Consider the following 22,504-nt stretch of genomic DNA (forward strand, 5'->3'; position numbering starts at 1 on the left):
GAGGTAGGTATGAAGAAATCCAAGAGGTAAAACTATATAAAGACAATCATATACAGTACATCCACACACATATCAGCCAATGTTTTTACACAGTGATAATGCAAGTGTTCCTTTAAAAAGGTTTAAATACAACAGTGTTCTCTGCGGCTTCATCCATTTTGTGTGAAAAGATAAACATTTGGAGACAAAATATCACACATTTTGGATGCAAAACGTGTTAGCGGTCTTGTCGTTTCTGGATAAGCAAGAACTCATTGTCTGCTCAGCAGCACAGGATAGCAGTGCCAGACACCGACAGCACAGAATCACAACCCAGAAAGACTAGACAGGATCCAGACACAGATGCACTCAGCAGTCTCCCCCCCCTCAAAGTCAGACTGGATTTGTCACGTCTGTGGTTTTCCTGTATGATTTTGTATGCATATAAAATGGTGTGTCTGTTTGTAAGCACAGCCTAAACAGAACTAAACAACCCTATAGTTTGTTTCCAGAAGTGTGTGTGCATCTGTTCCGGATATGTGTCTAGACTAAACAGGGATAGTCTAAGCCTTACATGGCTGGAATAGTAAGCAGATCTTTCTCTTAAATAAGAGAAGAATCACAGAGACAGAACATTAACAGACCTTTAACCACAAAGCCTCATCACACAATTAAAATGTCTCAGAGCGAGGGAAATTGTGTGCGACAATAAACAAACTACATAATTTAGTGTTAATATGTGCATGTAGACACGCATGAGCCAATTGTGCTTTAGTATTGATTAATTTAGCTTATGCACATCTGTGTCTCCAAGGTGTGTGCATGTTTGTATGAATATGTTAAAACTGTAGTATCAGTATCACAATCAGCAAATGATTATTATCAAGGATCATTTATTTTCATTCAACACAAGGTTGCACAACGAAATGCAGTTGTAGTCTAATTATACTACACAAGAACAACAAGACAAAACTAAAACAGTAGTGCATTTTTAAATTTGCAATAGGAGGAATGTCAACAGCAGTAACAACAGAAACAGACACGCAGATAATATGGGTGGCATCTTAACATTAAAAATTTTACATCAGGAAAACCGTGTCAATCAATTAGCCATTTCCTCAACAATATAATTACGACACACAAGTAAACATCAAAGCGAGGCAGACTAACATGTGTCTTCAGACAAGTCATTTTGAAAAACTGATTGTGTGTGTGTGTGTTACCAAGTTTATGGGTGCCGAAGTGGGACAAAGGACTCAGAGGTTTGTGTTTGCGATGCAACAGGAAGTAGAGTTCAGTGTAACGCTACACAGACTTCTAGTAAACTAGACGATCATGCCGGATCCACTTTTGGTTTGCAAGAGTGTGTGTGTGTGTGTGTGTGTGTGTGTGTGTGTGTGTGTGTGTGTGTGTGTGTGTGTGTGTGTGTGTGTGAGTGAGTGAAACAGTTAAATATGACTTCTAAGAATCAAGATAATTCCAGTAAAGTCATTTTGAGAGTGTTTTCTCGTGCGTGCGTGCGTGCGTGTGTGTGTCTTGGTCAGACCACAGACTGCGCACAGTTCATGTGTCTGCGGCACAAATGACAAAGACATGGTGATAATGTGAGCGCTGGTGTCTTGTCATAGATCATGATGATTTGTCGAGAAAGTGTAATTTCTGCCATGTTGGCTGTACAGTAAGTGGCTGGTCTGGAGCCTAACTGGAGCCCATACCGTCCGTTTCTGGAAGCTGTGGTTAAATCTAAGGGCAAGGCATTTGACCCCCCGTGGCGTTAAAGTATGGCACGTCAAGGTCCCATGTGGTTTTTAGTCGATTAGAGAGTGAACTTTATGTGCCAAGAATGCCACTTATGAGCAAATTAAAGTTGCTGGGACATATTCCGTACGCTTATGCGAAGTAGGTAGCTTTTTGGAGTTACCGTTGGAGGCGGTCACATTTGGGCCAACAAAACTACAACTACCTACATTCATGGAAGTACCCGACTATGCAGTTTGGTTAAAAAAAATAATCCAACAAAGCAAGCAATTATATTCAGATGGACAACTCCTATAGTGGTTGTGGGGCGTGACTCTGTAGAATGAATGGAAATAAGGAAAAGGCCAGATATATATATAAATAAAGGGGAAAAAAGTAACTATGGTGGTTCTGGTACATGTCTGACATTTTTGTTTAAGACCGTTCAGAAAGATGGATTGAAGGAAAGGAGGAGAATGTGTGGAAGGAATGTTAATTTGACAGTATGTACTACAGTTAAGTGTATATGTCAGTATCAACTGACGGGTACTGCCAACAAGGCAGACATGGCTACCAAGCATGTGGCCATGTGGAAAGTGAGAGTATAAATCAGTTGGAAATCAAAGAGCCGCAGTCTAAAGCCATGCAGACGGGAAACTAACCGTTTGACAATGTGTATGTCTGTGCAAAATCATTTCTGTTCCTTTGTATGTTCCCAACATTAGCCTGGGATCCTCTTTATAACCACACAACTTTCCCAAAACAGCACCCTTGTTCCTTTTTTTGCATCTTGTGCAAAACAGGGCCAATAAGTATATCAGCAGGACAACTTTTCTAAGAATAAAAGCAATGCGTTTCCTTTGAAAGAAAGTTGTTGTGAAAATGAATCGTGGCCATTGATTTAGTCCCAGGTGCCAGATGTCTACAGCAGTAGTTGTTGGAGACACTAGGTCTGGCCCACACATTTGTCTGTCTGACTGCATGTGTTGAAGAGTGCGAGTGTGAAGAGAGGTTAACATAGCTCATCCAACATTGTTCAGTTATTCATTAATTCATTATGATTATCCCGTGGATCATCCTGAACACCCTTCACTAACAAGCCAGACTGGCCTAAGGGCATATATGACCATGCTGGCCAAGGCAAGCATGCAGAAGGAGCACGAAGAGAACAGATACCAGCACCACACAGAGTATGCACTTATGCACACACATACAGGTACTTACAGCCAGTGTCTTTCAGTCTGTTGATGGCGTTGGACAGGAGGCGGACACAGCCGAGGAAACCTGCGCCCTGCTTTTTGTGGATCTTCTTGTGATTCCATACACTGATGGTGATCGAGTCTGCCTTTCCAATATATCTGACAGGGGAAGAGAATGAGCAAAGGAAAACAGATCAATGAGACAGAAAAGAGGAGTAGTTTGCAATCCTGACAATATCTAAAGAATTTCAAAGGATTGAAACATGGTGCATGCCTGTGTGCAGGAGAGGCTCAAATCTCAAAGAGTAAGTTTTCATCAACCAACATGGTATGAAAGATGGAAAAGAAAATACATTTTCCAAAACATTAAAACACAAGGAATAAAACTGCAGAGAAAAAACTGCATCTTTTCCAACTACTTCTCTGTGACAGCCAGAGAACAATACACACCATATTTGCGGTGTAGACTTTCAGACTGTGTAATGAGGTAGATTAGCTGATTTAAAAAAAGTACCTTGTGTGTACGTTCTTGTGCAGATTGGTCTGAGGTCAGTCTAGTCATGGTTGAAGAACAGAGGAAGTCCCCAAGAAGTGCTCCACCACTGACTGAGACCCAGACAGCTACCACAGTAAACACAGTTCAACATTCAAATGCAACACACACAAGCACACGCAAGCTCGCAGCCAGCACCGATGCCAAGCTCTATATTATGCTGTGTTCCACCAGCGAGGAGTGGGGTTTCCCTACTAAACACATCAAAACATATAGATTTGGTATGCAAGTCCAATCATAGAAGTTGGAAAATCGTAGCACTGAAATGAAATGACAACCTTTGTGGGTCTGTTTGTCCAGTTATTCGATCCCTCTCTGATTCTGCCATCTGACATTCTGATCAGGATGCAGTAGCAGAGGTTAGCAACTTGGCACGTTCACATTTTCTCTCTTAGCAGATGATGATGTGTCTAGGCCTGTGTTTTGTTGCATGATGATTATGATCTCATCTTCCAGGCATTTAACATTAGACGACAAGCAGTTTTCTGCGATGAAACTTTCAATTTTCTTATCTAATAAAAGAAGAGTTCATTCAAGGCTTATTTGCCAGAAAGTGGAAACTTAGAGCCACTAATCACTAAAACCTTCCAAACCCTCCATCTTGTAAATGGCTTCTGCCGCACCATAAGGACAGCGGGATATACAGAATATATATTTCACTAGTTCGGAGAACTCATAGATGTCACTAAAGCAGTGCCGTTGTTCACTTTGACAAGACTTATTTTGACTGAGCTCATTCTTGATTAAGCGATATTTCTAATCCTAGAACAGAAGTTCTAAGCATTGTGCGGTTATGTTGCAATTTGGTTCTCTGCATTTTGTGTGCTGTGGTGCAACTCAAATGTCTTCTCTGAGCACATTATAGTGTTTCAAATGTAATCTCATGCTCTTCCCCTTCACACAGTGTGGTAGTGAGATTAACAGGTCAATGTGATGCATAACTGTTGTGCAAAGCATCTTGGAACAACAAAAAAGCTGACGAGACGATGACGGTGTGTTCGAAGATAAGAACGGGTAGAGCTAAATGTTATTTCCTCACTGTGCCAAAAACAGTGTTGGGAAACCTTGACCTCTGACATAACATTGCAGGTGCTGAGGTAATTATTACAACACTGCAATCAACTATACATATGATGGTGGACTGGACGGACGGGCGGGCACACACACACACACACACACAGTCTGGAAGTTCTTCAGCGTAAGTGAAGAAGACAAAGCTAGCAAAATATCAAATGGGGTAGATTGCAATTCATTCTCAGTGGGTTTCATTTGTCCAGTAACTTGTTTATTTAGTTATTTAATAGTCAATGATTTGTTATGAACGTAAACATTTATTAGAATTTTCCATGAAAGAAAAGTTACAAAAATGTTTGTGTGTAATGTTGATTAAAGTTGTTAGAAAGAAAGTAAATTGGCAAAGAAAATAGCAATGGGTGATATCTAAACATTTCTAGGCTTGGTTGTATAAAGACAAAGTTTTTTTTAAGTTATAAATGTTTTTGCAAGTGATAACATAATAGCTGCTAGAGGACAACATAATAAAAAGATGTCCAGCCCCTGGGGGATAAATAAACCCCTGATTAGTATGTCAAATGTTATAAGAGCCGTTAAAGTAATCCATCTCTAGATAATATAAAACATAAAGAAATGAATTAATAATGAAAATAATGTAAGCCATTAGCTGCAGGAAATTCCTCATAGGAATACTGCTTAGGGTTCAAACGGAACAATATGTGCAGGATTCCCCCAGTAAATCTACTTCAAAAACAAGAACCTCCCATATGATTAACTAATAAACGCTAACAATCTTTCTATATCTCTCACACTCACACACACACACACACACACACAAACACACACACACACACACACACGGCAACAACAAAAATAAGGATTAGCACTCCTAATCCTACAGACAACCGCAGAGGCGGGGAAAGAATTCTTGGGTCAAATACAGATTAGCTTTCCAGGACATACTAAAAACCCAGAGCTGCAACTTCCCAAACTTTTTTATTTCCAGTGAACTTGCATTACATTGGGAAATCAAAAATAAGATTTCCTTCCAGATTGGATACATTTCATATTACTGTTGGACAGCCGTTAGCCGTTAACTTCTATAAAGACAAAAATAAATCTGTGTGGAGATTCTACAGCTCTGGCTTGTTCATATCAAATACCTTGATCTGATTTATGTAAATCAAGTTGATGCCAAAGCATTCTTCCTCAATTCCCTTGTTCCTTTCCGTTACATTGAACCGACCACCCTATTTCACTTCACATCACTTCTTCCACTTTTATGGTCTCTTATAATGGAAAATTGTGACTATTTAAGCACAACATTACTTACAAAGTACAATAAGTTCTGGCTGCAATGTAGGCATGTCCGGCAGAAGTTCATTTTGAAGGTGGCTGAACCTTTACAGTCAGTCCAATACTGAGAAAGACAAAACCCTTATAGAACGTACAACCAAAATCATGCCTGTTTCAAAGCATAGAGCAAACAACTTGCTCTCTGCTTCATTCCCGTCTGCTGCGAGTTGGCACAGCAGAGAATGCCAACAGAGAAATCTTCCGCAGGTTAAACCACTACTAATCAATGTCTGGAGTGACTCACTTTTTGATTATACTGTAGGTGGGTATGTCTGCCATACAGGCCTCCGGGGCTTGTGATAAGGAAGGTTGTGATGAATAAAGTCAACTTGTCAACTACTGCCAATGCATTTTTAATATAGATGCCACAGGCAACTGACTGTAGCCATGCTGGTGCCACTGGTATGTTCAACATTTTATTACTGGGGACAAACCAAATCTTGCTCATGCAGTATGTGTGAAGCCTGGTGAGGTGACACAGGCTCTCGTGAGGGGGCATGGTATGAACAGCACAACATGAACTTTCAACACGTACAAAATTATCAAAAAGTGGTGTGTGTGTGTGTGTGTATTCTTACATTTGTTTGCGTAAGACATCAATATGAATTATAGAGCATCAACTGCAGTGAAAACGGTATGTAATTTTTGCAGGGTATGTTTGATATGTAATGTAGAGCATCGAGGCTTCTGGTCATATCAGTGTCATGTGGGGAAAGACCCCACATCCAAAAGCTGGAGGCTGGAGATGGGGGTGTGGAGAGTTGGCAATCTGTCCAGCCCACACTCCCATCTGCTTTCCGCGGCATGTTAGTAATTTCCTGAACCAGAGGAAGAGTCTAGGGAAACATACTCCTCTGAGAGGGTGAGGATCGAGAAGGGGGTAGAGAATTATGTAAAAGAGGGGATCTGAGGTTAATGCTGACAGGGCACAGTAAGCATTGCGAAACAGGTGTGCGTATGTAAAAATGAAAGCGTGCCCCGTTGTTAACGGGAAATGATAAAGGCTTCATATATGTATGGTCACTTAGATAATTCAGAAACATACATCATACGTTCTTTTTCCACAACTGGCTATCATTATAATTAGGGCAGCAATACACAATTATATTCATTATTAATTAAACTACCTAATTTATTGAATATATATTAATTAATTGCTTGGTCTATATAATGTCATTGTGAAAAATGCAGTCCCAAGTTCCCAGATTCCAAGGTGATTAATGAAGAATATTATCTGAGAAAGAAGTTATTTATACAAGTGTGAGTTGTGTTTTCCCTCAAAAAATCTGTTTCGCATGTCTGCGTGAGTCCTGAGATACGAAATGTCTAAAAATGCACTCTACAAGAGGTTTTGTTTGCAAATAAAATGGTTCAAAAGCTTTATAGATGGGTGTTTCTGCACACAGTAAAGAGGCGACTCAATCTGCATTCCTGAAACACTTGTCATAGTATCACACAGAGACGTACTAGAGCAGGACCTCTTTAATATTCTAAGAGGTCCAGTTAGAGAAAATTTCCGCAAGCAAAGGTCCGGAGCAGCATAATGTCTAACTTGCGTTATGAATTAGTGTGAGATATATTGAAGTAGCCTAGTAGCTGTATCAACGTCTGCACGTCATCAACAGCTGACTGTCAAATATAATAAAGAAAGTACAATTTAAAAACATTTAGACGATATGTATTGTCACTTAACATTGAACTATACAGATATATATAATACTGTAGATATGTATAATGTTCTTCTCGGGCTGCATTTAAAAATAAAAGAGAAAATAAATAAAATAGCTTTTTGTGTTGACCCAAAATCCAAGCACCTCTGAGGGAACATGAGCAGGTTGTTGGGCAGTGACTGAAGGAGTCAGGATCCTGCTGGATTGATCATATTGGGCTCTGAGATTTTCTGTGACCTCAGTTCAGAATTGAGGGTACGTTTGGTCAAAAACATTCACTTTTCTCTTCTTAGAGAGCGCCATGTGTAGTTATTTTTCTCTCCCTGTCTCCGGCTTACTCGTCTCTCCCTGTATCGCTAACTCGTCTTTCCGTCTGTCACGCGCCTCTCATCTGTCTGTATTCAGAGTTGCAATGTTTGCCGGTTGGAATGCACAGACTTGATTGACTGAGTAGCATCACGTGGGATGGCTTAACTTGCATGTAATTGGTCTGAGAGTTTCCTGAACCGCTAAACCAGTGCCGTAAAAAACGAGAAAAGCTGCGCTGGTTAAAATACAAAACGCCCCGTCAAAATTGAAAGTCCCTCAATAATTTATTGATTATAGGTCAGAGCAAAACCAGTATGCCGCATTCCTGTGACCACGATGCTTTCTGCAAAGCAAATTTCAGGTGGTGAGTGACCTCATACACAAATCCATCACACACAATGGCTGCTCGCTCTATTGTTACAGCATCAACATTGAAATGTGCGCATGCTCAATAGTCACATCTCAAGAAGTGCAATGTCGGCAAAATAAGTTACTGTCACAACTTATTTGCTGCTTGATACAAAAAGGGAAACTTCAATGATTCTCATTTTCCATGACTAATCCAGTGTTTCCCGTTAATCACCTACAGTCTAGGTAGGCCCGCCAGTTTCATAATGAACTGCATTTATTTCATACTTCATGTTACACTCATAGGGTGGGGTCTGCGTCTGCCCAGCGTAACTGTCAACCGGGACAGACTGTCCTCAGTGCGTGGCGTCTGCAGCAATGACGTCAACCCACCAGACCGTCTTAAATCAGTGTCCGTTTTGTTAACATTGCTTTGTGGGTGTGATTTTTTTTTTTTGCCTTGGCATCACCATTCATATCAATACAACAAATGTGTTTAGGATTAAATTGTTTAAAAGAGCACACAATTGTCTAGCCTCTTAATTTTGCATCCGATTGATGCATTTAACTCGTCTAAAATGTAGCCTACAAATTTTATTCCTGTATTTTTTCCATAATGGAGAAAAAGAAATAGTGTTTTTTCCCAAAATATCTTGCAGCCCCATCTCTCACACTCACACACACACACACACACACACACACACACACACACACACACACACACACACACACACACACACCATTTCTTTCCTTCGTTCTGTTGACTTACAGATCATAATGTTGATTCCACTTCGGGTCCAGCGTATTTCTCACAGTATCTGTTGAGTGGCATTGTCCTGAGCCGTCCACCACCACTTTAGCAAAAGGATCTGGCAACCCTGCGTAAGTAGATAAAGGCAAGTGAAAAGCTTTTGATTAGCAACTGTACAAACCTACTGATGTCTCCAACAACCCTCTTATCAAGGAAATTATTTATCATTTATATCCACCCTGAAGCAAACGTGGACAACGCAAAATCAGTCATCATAAGAGTGATGCAGTTTGCAAAGCATATTCCCTGAAGCACACCTTATTTAGGGGGATTTTACATGTTACCTGCCCTACGAGACATCGTACTGTGCTGGACCTTTGTTATGGGACCATCAGGGGAGCCTTAGTGTTTCCCCTACCATTGTCTTGGCAGGGCGATCCTGTGCATCATATCGATTGCCATTTTTAGTCATTGTTGCATTCCTTTTACATTTACAATTATTGACTGCTGTCTGAGCTTAATTGCCCCTCAGGGATTATAAAGCTTTACTCTACAACGGTAAGGCAAGTCTTTTCAAAGTAACCTATTTAGTTGGAAATCTGATAATGGATTCTTCTTGTTGTGTTTATCCTGTGTGACTCTGCATGCCTGTATGTGTATTTTAAACTTGAGTTTATACCTCTGGGCACCGATACTTCACGCAAGTCAAACCTGTTCAGTCACCCTTATGCTTCCGTTGGACTTCCCTCTTTGTGATTGTGTGTATGCTCGTGTGCGTGCGTTTTAAACAAACATGAACTTGCCATTGTCTGTATCAATGACTTCCAGGTTAATGGAGAACCAAACTGTTAGCTTAATAACACACGACTGTTTCCTTGTCTTTTACCATGACCGTAACTGGCAATTAAGGTAAAGGTTGTGGGTTGCTTAGAGTTATTCTTTTGTGAGAAATGACTCATCAGTGAAACTAAATAATACGTCTCCTCTAACATTAATGCCAGCAGCAGGGGATGGCCTTGTGTCCTGATCACTTAACGGTCAACTAAAAGCAAATAAGAAGCCAGACAGTAAACAACATATTACTTGGGCCTCCCTTGATAACCTACCAGCATTTCAATCGATGCATGTTTGTGTGCACAGTCTCAGTTTACCATTATGGTGCAACACTCTTCAGTTTCTCTATATTCTCATTAGCTTCTAATAAAAATCTAAACATGGCTAGGCATGGTGTGCTTGTACCACTTAACATATTTAAATCTCCTTATTTTCCTTCACTACAAAATGAGCATGATTTGACATGTCATCTACAACAATGCAAAATCAAGAGGATGAAATGTCATCATGACTACACAGCGAAGTTTGAATTTATTCTCATGTAATTGACATTAAGGTGCAATTTCTGTCCAACATTATTTATTTTTTTTAAATAAGAAATTAAGTCTAGTGCTTCTGTAACGGTGGATCTGATACATGTTACTAGAAGTTAGATTAGCGGTGGGTCCCTGTGCGTGCCAAGCCTTCTGGTGTGTATAACAGACAGACAGCTCCTGAAGGACTTCATTTACAGGACGACTTCAGAAGCCAACAAGCTGCCACTGCTGACAAAGCCCATTCTAATGCACAAGGGAGGTACTGGGACAGGAATAGCAACATGTAAAAATAGGCTTTACTCACGGAAGAAGTCTTTCTTTGCCAGGTTCTTTGCACACAGGACTGGAAGAGAAAGAAATACAGAGAGATGTTAATGACAGGTTAAAAATGAGATGTGCACAAATTAGATGAAAAAATAAGAGATTTCTTTTAAAACAGGCCAAGGCTGTATGCACACAAACCTTGGCTTACAGTGAATATACATAGTCAGCTTTCATTGAGTATGTATTCTAAAAGATTATACAGTAGCTCTCTCAACCTGCAATTACAAACTCTCAAATATTCTACTATTGATATTATTTTCAAAGCAGAGATGAAATATATAAACCTTTTAGTTAGGCTTCTTTCTGGTAATATTTTTGAAAAAAGCCCAGCCAACTAATTTTTGTCTTAGCTGTAGAACTTGACAGTTTCCTTTGAGTAATTGCTGCCGTCTTTTGGCCTACATATTGGTTTGTCCATCCTCACTGTCCCATTACAGGCATAGAGACTAGTCTTTAGAGTTTCTCTTTGTAAAATATTGAGTAGACAAGCACTCTTTCCTGTCTGAAGCAAGTCCCTGGGGGTTTGCATCACAGACTACATACAATAGCTTTCAAAAGAGAGCAGGTCTCCGTTTGGGTTTGTCTGCAGTCTTTTTTTTCCCCTCCCTAAATGTCTCCCTCCTTGTGTGTTAGAGCCTCGGAGGGCCTAGGTGAACTGAAGCAGGCTGATGCTTTATTTGGAGCTGGCTAGACAATCCTGTGACAATTATAGAATGAGACAGAGCAAGCCAAGCAGCAACGATTAAGAGCAGTGGCAGAGAAAACCAATATGATGAAGGTAATAAAAACAACAGTGAACTTACAAGATGTAAAAGGGAGATTAATAAACATCACATGCCAGCAGACCAACATCCTAATACATTCTCTGTCAATGAATTGGAGGTGATGCTAAACTCTAAGCAAAGAGACTAGAGGTCTAAAAAACTGTCTAATCTCTCTGCAAGTTCTCCCACCCAACCACTCATCCGCCCATCCATTTTCTAAATTCACTTATTTCTATTTATGGTCAGGGGAAATCGCTTCCACTACATTACCAATGCAGGTACAGGTGACCACTCTCTTTTCCAACCATATAATTGCCTTAGTTTCTACAAGATTGACGTACAAGTTAAACAAAATGAAGTGGAGCAGACCTTCTGCCGTGCCCAGGCAGCTCTATGGGATATAAAAAAATCTGCCTGAAAATAGGAGGTTCAAATAAACATCCCATTTTCGCTCGTCATATTCTTTATCTTAGCATTATTTTCTGCCACGTACCTTCTTCTACCACCGTCTAATAAAGCCACAAGCCATAAATACCACAAAAAAATGCCGTGATCTACAAAACCTCAGATGAGATCTATTGCTTCTGAAAACCGGGCATATAATGCTTCCAAAGGGAATATTGTCCAACATCTACAACACAATGTAAAGCATGTAGTGAAAGTGCTATTTCATGCTGTATGCATTATTTACAGGAGCCAACTACGCACTAGCCTCATTTAGAAAATAAGATGCATAGGCTGTGTATCTTTGTGACTGAAAACACATTTATCCGACAGAGTGTAAGAGAGCTGCTGCAACTTTTTGACTACTTCAATTGTTTATACAAGCACAGAACTACATTAAGACCCCATGCCAAAACAGTGCTGCGCTGGAGACATCAGGTCCATGGATTACACAATAGATCATGTTAGAGCATGTGAACCTGCCACGAAAGAAAAACAAGCAACACTTCCAAAAATCAGGCCAAAGGAAACCAACCTAGCATCACACCCATTCAATGTGTAGACCTTGACGGTGACCAAAACGACAGTTGAGACAGAATCACAAGATGGGAACAGACGATCTCAACACAAACCAAATTACACCGACTGGATGAACACTAACCATCAGCTTGTAAAGGGAAATTACACTGCCAAAGCCGACAGCATGGGCGCAGGCCAAATCGGAGGCAGCCAGAAAAGCCTCCTGTGGGACAAATGAACACCGTGTTGTCGGCAGACACGAGAAAAAACAGGAGAGACAGAGGCCTGAAATCTTGGCAGAACATTTGTGGAGACAAAAATCAACCACAAAAGTTAAAATGGGTCATCATAACCCTCGCCATGAAGCTATGAATGTATGAGCCTATTTTGTGCACATTTTTTGTATCAGTTTTAGTTACAAACTTGATGCTATTTTTTATCACTTATCACATTTAGTGTTACCAAAACAGGTTGTGTGTATCCTTGAGGTATAACAAACATGTCAAGAGCATTCCCTCCTTATAAAACGTATTTATTCCCAGGTTACTAAACTACTTCAAAGCGATGTTCTGTGGAATTCAGTGAACACATTATTATTATTATTATTATTATTATTATTATTACATTTTAAATGTTCTCATAGCTTGTGTCATTTGGTCTGCGGTGGGTGCTCACGGCTGCTGAAGAGGCAATACTGGTAAGTAGCTGAGCAATAATACAGACTTGGGTCTCTGGTTACCAAACTATGCTAATGAAGATTAAGGGATTAACCTGCACACTGCTCCAGTGTCTCAGCCACAATTGCCACAGAGAGGAAAGCCTCTCTCATAGTCATCAATGGCCTCTCACCAACTGTGCAGCCAGACACAGCAGGCTGCTGCTAGTGACAATGGGGACAAATGGGTTCAAAAGGGGGCATAAATTAGACAATGAAGCAATAATGACAACCAAAGCCAAGGTTATAAAACTACCAGCAAGGTTTTCATGATTTATGAAGGAACAAAGTAATATGGTAAAACCATTTGATTTTATTCCAGGGTTTCTACATAGTACATGTTCGATTTATCAATAATATTTATAAATTAGTGCTACAACAGCCTGTCTCACATGATAACTATGATAATGTAGGCAACAGCAAGGTGTAAGGTAAAGCCATCTGGACATGTGTGCATTAGCGCGTTAACCTTAAGTGTTCTTTACGCAAGGGAGCTGCATTATAAATGGCTGATGAACTTCCCATTACTGAAATCCTGAGATCCTCTTCTATTAAAGAGCTCCTCGGCTTTGTTTCAGAAAGTTTCTCTGTTCAACCTTTAGCAATTCAGCAACTGAGTCGTTATATAAAAACACTGCCATCACAAATAGAGCAAAGTACAAAAAGATATTAAAAAAAGAACTGAAGTGAAAGAAAATATCAGTTTATTTTGAAAACAATGGCAGACTGAGAACTATTCTTAAACTGCCCTCACATATTTCAATATCTGTTTACAGAAGCTCCATAAGGATTCAGATAACATGCCTAAATATGTTGATAATCTTAATGGGGCTTATGCATACTCCACCACAGTGAACTCTAGCATCAATGAGGAATCAAATCTCATCTCAGCGGCCTGTGGGGATGCAGCAGTGTTGAATAGCTGCCACATGAGCAAACAGGCCACGATGACCCAGGGCTGGCAGAGGACCAGACTCATTCAGATCCTAACACAGAAAGCTAGGTCAACTAGGAATCAGTAAACGACCAGCAAGCCCTGGGGTGAAGCTGCCCTCAGTGTTGTCCGTGGATCATCATCCCCACCACAAACGCTCACTTTAACAGTAAGAGGAGAAACAATAAATTGGTCCTGTAAACTGTTGATGAGTAGATGACGAATGCTACCGTCACCAGGGACTCTTCTAAATATTTGGGAAGGTGAATCTGCGTTGATGAATACTGTATGAACGACAGTCTCACAACTAAGTTCTATTCTGGAGACAGTCGAGGTAGCTGATCCTCCCACCAGGTTAAAGATATTGGTGGCAATTGCATCCCGTTAACTTTTGTACTAAAGCAAGATGAATTGGGTTGTTCTCTACATTCTCTAGTGTTGATGTGACACTTTCAAACGAAAACTATCAGATTTCAATTCAATTTCAAATCATTTTTTTTTAGCGTTCAAGATCTCACTTTCAGACAAGACAGTAATATGACACATTTCTCTTTAATTAAATAAAACCTACATATTACTCTGTATTTGGTCAAAATCTTCTAAAATGCTCCTAGAACAGAAGAAAACTGTTTAGAGCTCACTTTCAGTTTTAAACTAAATATTGCTGATTCAGTAATTTGACCATCCACAGTTGCACTCATCTTAAACGAAGCTGTGATAGCACTTAAAGGGTCCAAATGGGTCAACTCGGTTCCACTGTTTATTGAAAGGATTTGAAACAGCTGCTGTTTTGGGTCCATGTGTAGGTGAGTCACCCCATTGCACAGTCTGAAACAAGCCATAACTCAGTCACACCAAACCAAGCCTATCCATCCAAGCAAGTAACATGCTGGGATAATGCCTTTACCACTGTCTGGTAGCTAAAGGAGGTGGAGACAGACAGTGCCTGTCATTGAGCCAGACAAATTATGTTGTAGGCTCCAGAGGTCAACCATAGCTTCCCATCGCCGGGGGAACTGGTAGAGTACCGTTTAAGCACACATCCAAAACCAGCGTTTGAGACTTTAAAAAATATTTTATGGATATGAAAGTAAAGAAACAATTTCTCAGTGACTTTGAATGTGTAAAATCAGTTAGAGGCTAGAAAGAGTAATACAAATATGTTTTAAAGATGTAATCTTTGTGTGAATATCATGCTTGTCCTGTCGCCTCATGTCAACAGGCAGGATGAGCTCAGCCATTAGTCTGATTCCCTGTGAATAGATTAAATAATAATAACAAATAGATTAAATAATATATACGGTCTCATGCTACAACATTTGGTCACAGCAAAACATTTTAAAATGTGTATTCATAATGTTATATGTTATATTAGTCTGTAGTATGAAACATCTCTCTGCACTAGGACTTAAACTAAACATAAATACAACCCCATTGATGAGACATTGCAATATACATAAATCACTGCAAAAATTATGTATGATAATTATGTGTATTTCAAAAAGCAAGGCTCTTAGTATGCATTACAAAATGTGCACAATGGGCCTCAGACCACAAAGGGAGGCAGTTGGAGGGGGGAAGCTTTGCATCGTCTCCGTCTGTCTGAATACAAAAGGTCAGGCTGAAGGTTGGCATTAGTTCTGGTCAAAGGGTGAAAGGTCTTAACAGACAGGAGCGTTGCTTTCCCAAGGGAGACTCCATTTGTAAATGCTGCTTAACGCCTCACTCTGTTGGGGAAAGGGGTAGGAGGTGGAATAAGTCAGATGGTCAACTCCTTTGAACCCAAAGAGGATGCTCTCTTTGGAAACCGCACCACAGTTTGATGAACCAGGTGATTTACTTTAATACTGCAGCACAATTCACAAAATGTAAGATTTATTTTAAACAACAAATGTTGCTCTCCCACACTTAATTCAGAGTGCTATGGATCTGTCATTCATGGTGGCATTATTCACTCTAAAGAGGAGTTTAGTTTGCCTCTTACTCTGTAAACATCAAAACCACAGAGCTGGGCTGCTCTGTCCTAGACCAAAGGGTATGTGGTCAGTAGATGATTGCGTGATTGTGCACTGCCAACTCCACAGTCAAGTACAGGCATTTTGTGGTCCATTTGGTCAATTAATTCTCTGGAAGCTCTACAAGGACAGGAAGTCAACCCGTGCTGCATGCACATCCAGTTGCTGCACTTGGGTGCTGATACGGTCAGAAAGAACACAGTTTCAGAGTAGCGGTGATCCAAGGATCTTTTTATTTCATCTTTAGTTTAGTGCATATTTGGTTCTTGTACAGCTGGTGTAAGAGGACATGTAATGACAGAGGGATTAGACTAGATTTTTGGGATTGCACAGGTGTATGTAATAAAGTGCAATCAAATTACCTTTTTGGCATTTAAACTAAATTAAGTGCAATTTCTTAGTCTTAATGAACCCGTCAGTGAGTCTCACAGCTAATCAAGTTGTGGTTCTGTAATGAGCTAATGCGTTTGTTTAATTATGTGCTGGTCTTTAAATCAACACAACATTACTCCAATAAATGTGAAGCGTTACCAAATATTAGCATGGTCAACAGTGTGGTCGCGGGTTGTTCAAAAGGAAATGTTCAACACACTGGAGTGCGACTTTGGCTGTTTAGAAAGCCCGGAAAAGGTCTCACAGCTAAAAGCCCACAGTGCAACATCTTTCAGGGTGAAAGAAAGCTTCTATTCTTGCATTTCTGATAGACAAATACAGAGGATTAACTAATTTCCAACAAAACACAAGACAATAGCAAACAAAAAGGTTCAATTACCTAACAGTCTGTACTTAGAAACAGGAACTGGAACATAACCTGGTGGAGCTCAATTAAATGCAACCTAAGCAGAGTCGGGAAAATGTCAAATGTAAGTCATTAGCCTTTGAGACATATTTAACAGCTCAGGTTGTGATGTCAAGTTTGATCATTAACTAGATCATTTTGGACATGGATCTATCTTAGGGGACAACTGCTTCCTTGAGGCTTGCAATGACCTAAAAACAGCATGCCTGTCCAAAAGTGTGACGTAATGATTACAATGTTTTATTCAATACATCTCCAAAAATCTAGGTTACCAAGTAATGAAATGTGCATGTGGCCCAAGGCCAGAATTTGATTCCTCTTACCTTTGCACACACACATCAGGTAGCTGCCAGCCAATGTGGACTCTGTGCAATGGCCCCGGCTGCTTCACGCAGCTATTTCACAGGGTTTCTACACTTCCAATTTTGAAAACATCCTTTCGTTTTAAAGCATCATTGCTTGAATTTAAAACAGCAAGAGTAATCTTCTCTATAAAACAAAAACATGCTGCATCACATAGTCACAGTATGCGGCATATTATTTACTTTCTTTTGAAAAAAAAGAAAAGAAAAAAAATCTCTTCATCTGAAATAATAAAGGGTAAAACTGAATAAAAGTCCCCCCGACTCATTAGTGTCAGTCATTCTGATTGGCCCACATCCTACGTCCCTGTTATGACTCTTGCTACAGCCCCATGCAGTCTCATTCACAGCATTGTTCAAAAGTTAAACAAAACACTTCCTCTTCCCGTCCTCACGCCTCCCTGGCGGGCTCACTCACGAGAGCACACACATTGGAAAAATGTCAATCACAAGTACTCTGTGTGTACGTGACCAACTTTATGCTACAACAACAAGCACGCTGCAAAAAATAATGATGTGTGGTATGAATTAGAATTTATGAGTGTCCAAAATAGGGCAGTGTCGCAAAACTGGGGATCTAATCTACATTGCACTTCCTCTGGAAAGCCATTACTAGATTTCCCAACTTCAGCCTTTCTCCAGCCCAGTGAATGCTCAGGATGCCAATTATGTCATTCATTTGAGAGGCCAGCAGTCTACAGCTGACACTCCCCCTCCTCTCTGCTCCCTGAGGAGACGCCAACAATCTGGACTCAGGAATCTGCAGTGGAACGTAGTCACTACACAGAGGAGGAGGGTTGGGTTGGAGAGGGGTGAGAAGGTAAAGACAAAATGTTCATCTGGAGGCATCTACGGTGGAATGGAGAAGAAGAGGGAGGGAGGAATGTGAGGAGGGGGGAGAGAGGTCTATCTAGAGTCACAAATCTGTGGAATGCAGACAGTCGAGGAGGAGAAAGGGAGAGAAATATGAGAACGCAGAGGAAGTGGAAGAAAGTGGAGAAGTTAATTTGGACCAGGTACTTTTGATAGTGATGACATTCTGGCAACATTGTTAACACTGAGGGAGGAGAAGCAGGGATGGCGGAAAGAGATAAGAGTAGAGGAGGGATACAATAATGACTAGAAAATAGAATGTATTGGAAATGTATTGTGCGCACATGGGATATTTAACGTTCGTCACATTTTCTTACAAGTCTGCTCTTAAAAACTCCAAATGTTGTATTTTTAGGTGACCTTTTGATTTTAGTTGGCTGACATTTACCTGCCATGAAAAAAAGGTTCAACCATTTCAACTTTGATGAGCTGTGTTATTTCCATTCTCTGCAATATCTAGAGCCATCTTAACTATCAGCATGTATGCCTCTGAAATACAAGTGACACCGTGTCAGTTTTTTTTCTCTTCTGGTTGATAATGAATGCTTCAATAAATGGGGTCTGGGATCACATTACTATATATTACAACAAAAATGGCCAGACATGGATATAAGGTGATGTGTAAAAAGAGACTGAAATTAAGAACACAGGGAATAAGCTAAAAGCATTTAAGGTGGAAGCAAGCTGCCATATAATGAACAGATGGAGTTTCAATGGTTTGAAACCAAAGAAGACAGGTGACATGAAACAGAGAAACGGATGGAGGGAGGGATAAAGACATAAAATAATTAAGGGGGAGGAAATAAGCCGGAGGGATTCAAGCTCATCTAAAGACTGAGTCACAAAGTAAATTTAATATGCATACAGGAAGCAGACGTTGGATTTAGATACAGTCAGGTGTAATATCATACCACAGTAAAGTCATTCCCATATGACTCATTAGGTACACTAACAGCGTGTCTACGGGGGTGGCCTTTCAGCAGTGTTCTTTAGTCGCTATCAGCTTAACCTATTGCCCTATTAACCCATCAGTAAACTAACCTATTACATAAAAATGGAGAAGGGCACTAGCGAGCAAAGCCGTGCTGATCGGATGATCACTCCACCAAACATCTGAGAAGCAATGTGTGGAAGTATTTTTGGGATCTTCATTTTCAGGATGCTTCTGTCATTTTACATGTGTAACTACAGTGCTTGTGTATTGGACATCGAGTGCTGCCAAAACGCGGGTGACCTAGACTCAATACTGTGCTTTAATGCATCCTGTGTAGACGCACACAAAGCAGTGAAGCGGTTGTTGCTACTCTGCTAAGGTGCTGCTCATACAACCCCTACTGTGTAGGCGCAAAGCTGGGAGATGGATTATTTTATCTGCACGTGCTTTAGATGATGTAGGTTGGTCCAGTCTCTTTATGAGCACGGACCGTTTGACCATACCGTATATGATTCATGCAACAGCTGTCTCGGGAATGCAGCCAAACGTGATTCTAGTCAGTAATTAAGAGCAAAAGACCACTGCATATTATTCACACAAGGTCAAATGATGTGGGTTTGGACTGGAAAAGGGTTTTCCTTGCATTGATATGAGGCTAGGGAAGGGACAAAAGAAGACCGCCATGACATGGAAAAATATGTTGCTTATTGAGATTATAGTGTGTTGGAGTTTTGAGGTTCAACCAACTGTAATTACCACCTGCAGCTGTTTGCCTAACAATTTCAGATGTAAAAAAAACAAAAAGCCAAAATTCAGGTTAAGACAATCTCGTTTAAAAAGTAACTATTTTCACATCCGCCAAGAAGGTCATGTTTTTGGTGAAAGGAAAGAAAGAAGCCAATACCAGTGTTTCCCCTAGATGAACTGCTTCAGTGACACTGAAACGTGCATATACATTAGATAAATAACATAAGCGCTTAGTTTATTTAATGAAAGAGCACCTGTTCAATGTGAAAGGAGAGATATATATGTGTGTATATATATATATATATATATATATATATATATATATATATATATATATATATATATATATATATATATATATATATATATATATATATATATATATATATATATATATATTATATATATATATATATATATATATATATATATATATATATATATATATATATATATACACATACACATACACATACACACACACATACACACACACACACACACTACTATTTGTCTATGTATGCACCATTAGCCATTAAAAACAAGGGAATGAGAGAAGACGGGGGCCGAGGAAGAGGACGACCACGATTAAGTGGAAAACCGTATTCAGATGTTTGGGGTGGGGAGATGGAGATCCGGAGAGCACGAAGGAGGAGGAAAAAAAGCAATAAAAAAGGAGAACTGCAGTCATGGACGAGAGGAAAGGGAGAAATAAAAAGAGAAGAAGGCTGAGAAATATGAGCAGCAAAGAGGCGATAAAGAGGAGAGGGGGTGATGGAGCGAGGCAGAGATGAAGCACTGAATAATACAACATGCCAGTTATCTCTGCATCCCACGTTGGGAGCAAACAAGGACAAAAACGGACAGCCTATGTATTGAACAAACTGGTTGCAGTCTTTGACTCCAGAAAAGCATAATTCACACACTTAATATGCTCTCAGACATATTTTGATTCCTAAGACTGAGACTGTAAAAATACATCAAATCTCTGTAGGTCTCAAGTATATCCTTATAAGGCAATAATAAATAAGAAGCACCATGCCTCACACACACGCACACACACACGAAACTGAGCTAGTCTGGTGTCAGTGTGGCATGCTCTTGTACATATGGGCATACAAAAACCAATATGGTCCAGCTACTGGGGAAGTGTATCGAATGCACAGAATATAAAGTAAATGCCAGCTGTACCTGATAGCTCTCTATTTATGTAATTATTCTATTTACTGTCCTGTTGACAGAAGAATAGGGCCTGAGGAGCAACCTCAGAGGCATGTGGTTAGAAGTGTGAGACAGAATGGTGCGAGACAGGCAGTGACTGTGACGATGGAGGTAAAAGAGGCAGACAGCGCAGCGAGACAGAGAGAGCGCGAGAGATGTGGCAGTGTATGCCCCGTTTCCTGTCATTCCGAGTATGAAGGACATGGAGAGAGGTTATGTTAGGCTGCAGTAGTTTTCCTCATCTCTGTGTACACATAAATATTCAGCTGAGTCAGACGGAGTTTGATGGCAGAGTCCGAGGCTTTTTGTTGTGTGTGGATGGAGAGTGGTGACGAGCGGCACAGAAGAGCATCTATAACAAGACAGCAAAAACCTGACACTAACCATATTTAGATTATGTGGACTGCAATAATCAAACAGCTGAACTTCTAAAAAAAAGGAGGACAGCACTTTAATTAGCATGGTGAAACATTGTTGTATACAAAACTATTAACTCTTATTCCCATTTTCATGCAACAGATCAAATTACTGACCTCCACATTCTGTCAAAACTCAATTCTTGCCAGTATCCAACTTGAAACTCTATTCTCTTATGATGCACAGAGCTCTACCCTTGTGGCCCTCTCTGTAAAAGTTCAATAAAGCACTGCTTTGTGCTGTCGCTTTTACAGCTATTTTAAGCAACAGATTCAAACTGTAAATGTGTCATCAAGCTGCTGGATGTTGCAAAATGTTGTGAAATCTCTGACAATCAGTAAAATAGAAAATAGCCTTCAAGAATGCAACAAAGTCTACTCAGTGTCCATCTATAATAAGGATGTGATCTCTTTCACAAAGAAATTAGGTAATTCCCGATTCAGCAGTACCAAAACATGCCTATTGTTGGGTCAACTCCTTTATTTCTTATACATGATAGTAAGCATTGAAGGCATTATCTTTTTTTTTTTTTTTTTTACTTCTGCACTGGGAAATCCTGCTGTTATTATGATCATGTTAAGAGTGGAGTGGGATGGAGTGGCACACTGGCGCCGTCCGAGCTACTTGATCCTCATCTCCACGATAGAAACCTCTGCATCACTCACGTCCTCCGACTGTCCCTCTCCCACACAGAAACTGAAAACACAGACTCAGAGTGAAGGGGATGCAATTTGAGTGGCAGTGTACGCGAGTGTGTGTATGCGTTTGTACAGTAGACATGCTGAGTGGTCTACCAGACACACACACACACACACACACACACACACACGTGGGCAGTCTGACCGCAGAAACAGTAGCAGGAGAACAGTGAGGGGGAGGAAAGTGTGATCTCTAAAGTATAACCTGTCTTCCTGCTTCAATTGGGTTTAAAACAAAAAGCAACCACTAAAAAGTGAAAAGCCTTTCATTTATTCACAGGCAAAAACTAGTTGATATTTACAACTCTAGCCTGGCAACAGATTTTATTTTACTTTCGCTCATTAGGATAGCATTCCTGTTAGTTTTGGATGACAGCTTTAATTAATTTTTAGAAAAAATTATTACAGAATTGTTTGTTTTATTTATTAACGGAGTTCTTTGCATTTTTCAA

General features: G+C 40.1%; 1 protein-coding gene across 2 annotated transcripts in view; it reads right to left on the bottom strand.

Annotated features, from left to right (window-relative positions):
- LOC115010103 (E3 ubiquitin-protein ligase SMURF2-like) overlaps nucleotides 1–22,504 on the bottom strand; it is a 49,954-nt gene that overhangs the window by 21,320 nt on the left and 6,130 nt on the right. For both annotated transcript variants that reach the window (XM_029434518.1, XM_029434526.1), the window contains exons 2-4: nucleotides 10,591–10,629; nucleotides 8,935–9,043; nucleotides 2,941–3,074 (exon numbers count right to left, since the gene is read on the bottom strand). In XM_029434518.1, the coding sequence (XP_029290378.1) occupies nucleotides 2,941–3,074; nucleotides 8,935–9,043; nucleotides 10,591–10,629 (282 nt within the window). The remainder of the gene's footprint in view (nucleotides 1–2,940; nucleotides 3,075–8,934; nucleotides 9,044–10,590; nucleotides 10,630–22,504) is intronic.

Source organism: Cottoperca gobio, chromosome 1, assembly GCF_900634415.1.
Source record: "Cottoperca gobio chromosome 1, fCotGob3.1, whole genome shotgun sequence".
Lineage (NCBI taxonomy): Eukaryota > Metazoa > Chordata > Actinopteri > Perciformes > Bovichtidae > Cottoperca > Cottoperca gobio.